The sequence below is a fragment of the Aptenodytes forsteri genome, unplaced genomic scaffold (assembly GCF_000699145.1).
Source record: "Aptenodytes forsteri isolate BGI_AS27 unplaced genomic scaffold, ASM69914v1 C13629503, whole genome shotgun sequence".
Classification (NCBI taxonomy): domain Eukaryota; kingdom Metazoa; phylum Chordata; class Aves; order Sphenisciformes; family Spheniscidae; genus Aptenodytes; species Aptenodytes forsteri.
Genome location: NW_008804165.1, coordinates 211 through 1,906, shown reverse-complemented (window position 1 = coordinate 1,906; position 1,696 = coordinate 211). Strand labels below are relative to the sequence as shown.

Here is a 1,696-nt window from a genome sequence, read left to right as displayed (position 1 = left end):
GTACGAGCCATTGGCTCTGCTGCCTGGCCTACCAACGTGTGGCCTATGACAGAGGATTGCTGCCATTTCACACGCTCGGGCTAGTCGTCTTCTAAAGTCAGCCCACAAAGCTTGCTTGAAGAATTCAGAAGCATATTGTTTCCTACCAGGTCTTGCAGGAGCTTGTTTATTTCCACTTCATGATCAGTTTCGCAAAGTTTGAGGGTACTGTTATACTGCTGTTCTGTCCGCAAGAGCTGTTGCGCCATGTTTTCCCGTTCCTGCTTCACGAGAGATCTCTCTGCTTCCAGCTCACATTGAAGGCACTTCACTTCCCCTGCAAACACGACAAATGGCAAGATTCAGAGTCTACACAAACAATGGTTCTGACTTTACTGACCTTAAGCCGTTTGAATTTCAGTGCAGGAGGGATCTGCCTCCATCTCCTTCACTCCTCAGAAGCACTGCGGACAGAGAGCTATTTTTTATACCACCTTCCCTAGGTAGGGGGATCACCAGAAACAAAGCACAGGAGGCTCTCACCTTGTATCACCTCCTTGGCCTGCGTGACTGTGTGAAGTTGGATCTCAAGCTGACTCCTGGCGATCTCCAGCTGCGATAAGTGCTGCTGAGCCTCAAACAGGCTGGATTCCAGGGTCTCCTTCACTGACCTGCAAGTTGTGAATACGGAGGGAAATGAGTTTCTTGCTCCTGACGCCCACAGGGAGTTATTCCAGTAAGAAGTCGTTCAAGATCCCTACACCTGAGTACGGAAAATGGGTTGCACGGAAACTTGTATACAGCAAACATATTTCTACCGTTTAAAATAGCAATGCGGGCCCCTCCGAGGGAATGTCCAGGCTTTCTTCATGACCTAGCATAACACAGAAAGCCCAGCCGAATTTGATCTCAACAGCCAAATCTTAAATTGCTGTGACACGCAGGTAGCTGTGCCCACAAAGTCTGTGCCAGCAAGCAAAAGCCCAGCCTCTGCTCACAGCCCTTATCTCATCAGCACTTCCAAGTTGCTCTGCAGGGGGACAGAACAAGAGTATTTCCCCGGCTGACTCGTGACTTTTTAGTGCTGTTCATACTGTAGGTATAGGTAGGTAATTTTCCAGACTCCCTATATTTAAAAGGGACTCCAGAAATACATCAGATGAGAGGGTAAAGTCTCATGCTTGTAGCAGCATTTGGAAGAAATCAGAACGAGATTTTATCTGAACAGGAACTATATGAAGGGAGAGACAGGTATCCTTTAGTTTAAACTGCTGGAAGTTCAAGAGAAACACTTGCTCCCTTTGTTTAAGCGTTGCTAACTAAGTAAGCAGTAGCCCAAATGACTTGTCGCTCTTTAAAAGGGAAGTTGTAGTACTGCAGATGCAAATTGTTACATCCATAGACTTCAACCAACTGGTGCGTATGACACACAGGATTCTGGAACCAGGAGCTGCAGTTACCTCCCTGACCTAACACAGCGTCCTGTGTGCCACGTTCCTACAATACACAGCGCTGCCTCCCGAGTACAGGCATGCGACCAGGGTAACATCCTTCAAGGTAAAGGGGCACCTGAGTGGTACAACAATAAAACCCACAACAGAAGGATTTCCCTGCTTTGATGGACAATGGAGGCTCTATCTTCAAGAAGGAGAACAAGCACTATTTCTGATTACGCCCATCTCTGGCAGTCCAAGGTAAATGTGCCCCGTTTTAAGGA

General features: G+C 47.5%; 1 protein-coding gene across 1 annotated transcript; it reads right to left on the bottom strand.

The window, feature by feature from the left end:
- Positions 1-59: 59 nt before the first annotated feature.
- Positions 60-650, bottom strand: LOC103907170 (centrosome-associated protein CEP250-like; the record flags this gene model as incomplete). The annotated part of the gene is made up of 2 exons (XM_009289282.2): positions 60-316; positions 523-650. Coding segments are annotated over 2 exons (364 nt in total), but the record flags the coding sequence as incomplete, so codon positions are not given.
- Between the last annotated feature and the right edge of the window lie 1,046 nt (positions 651-1,696).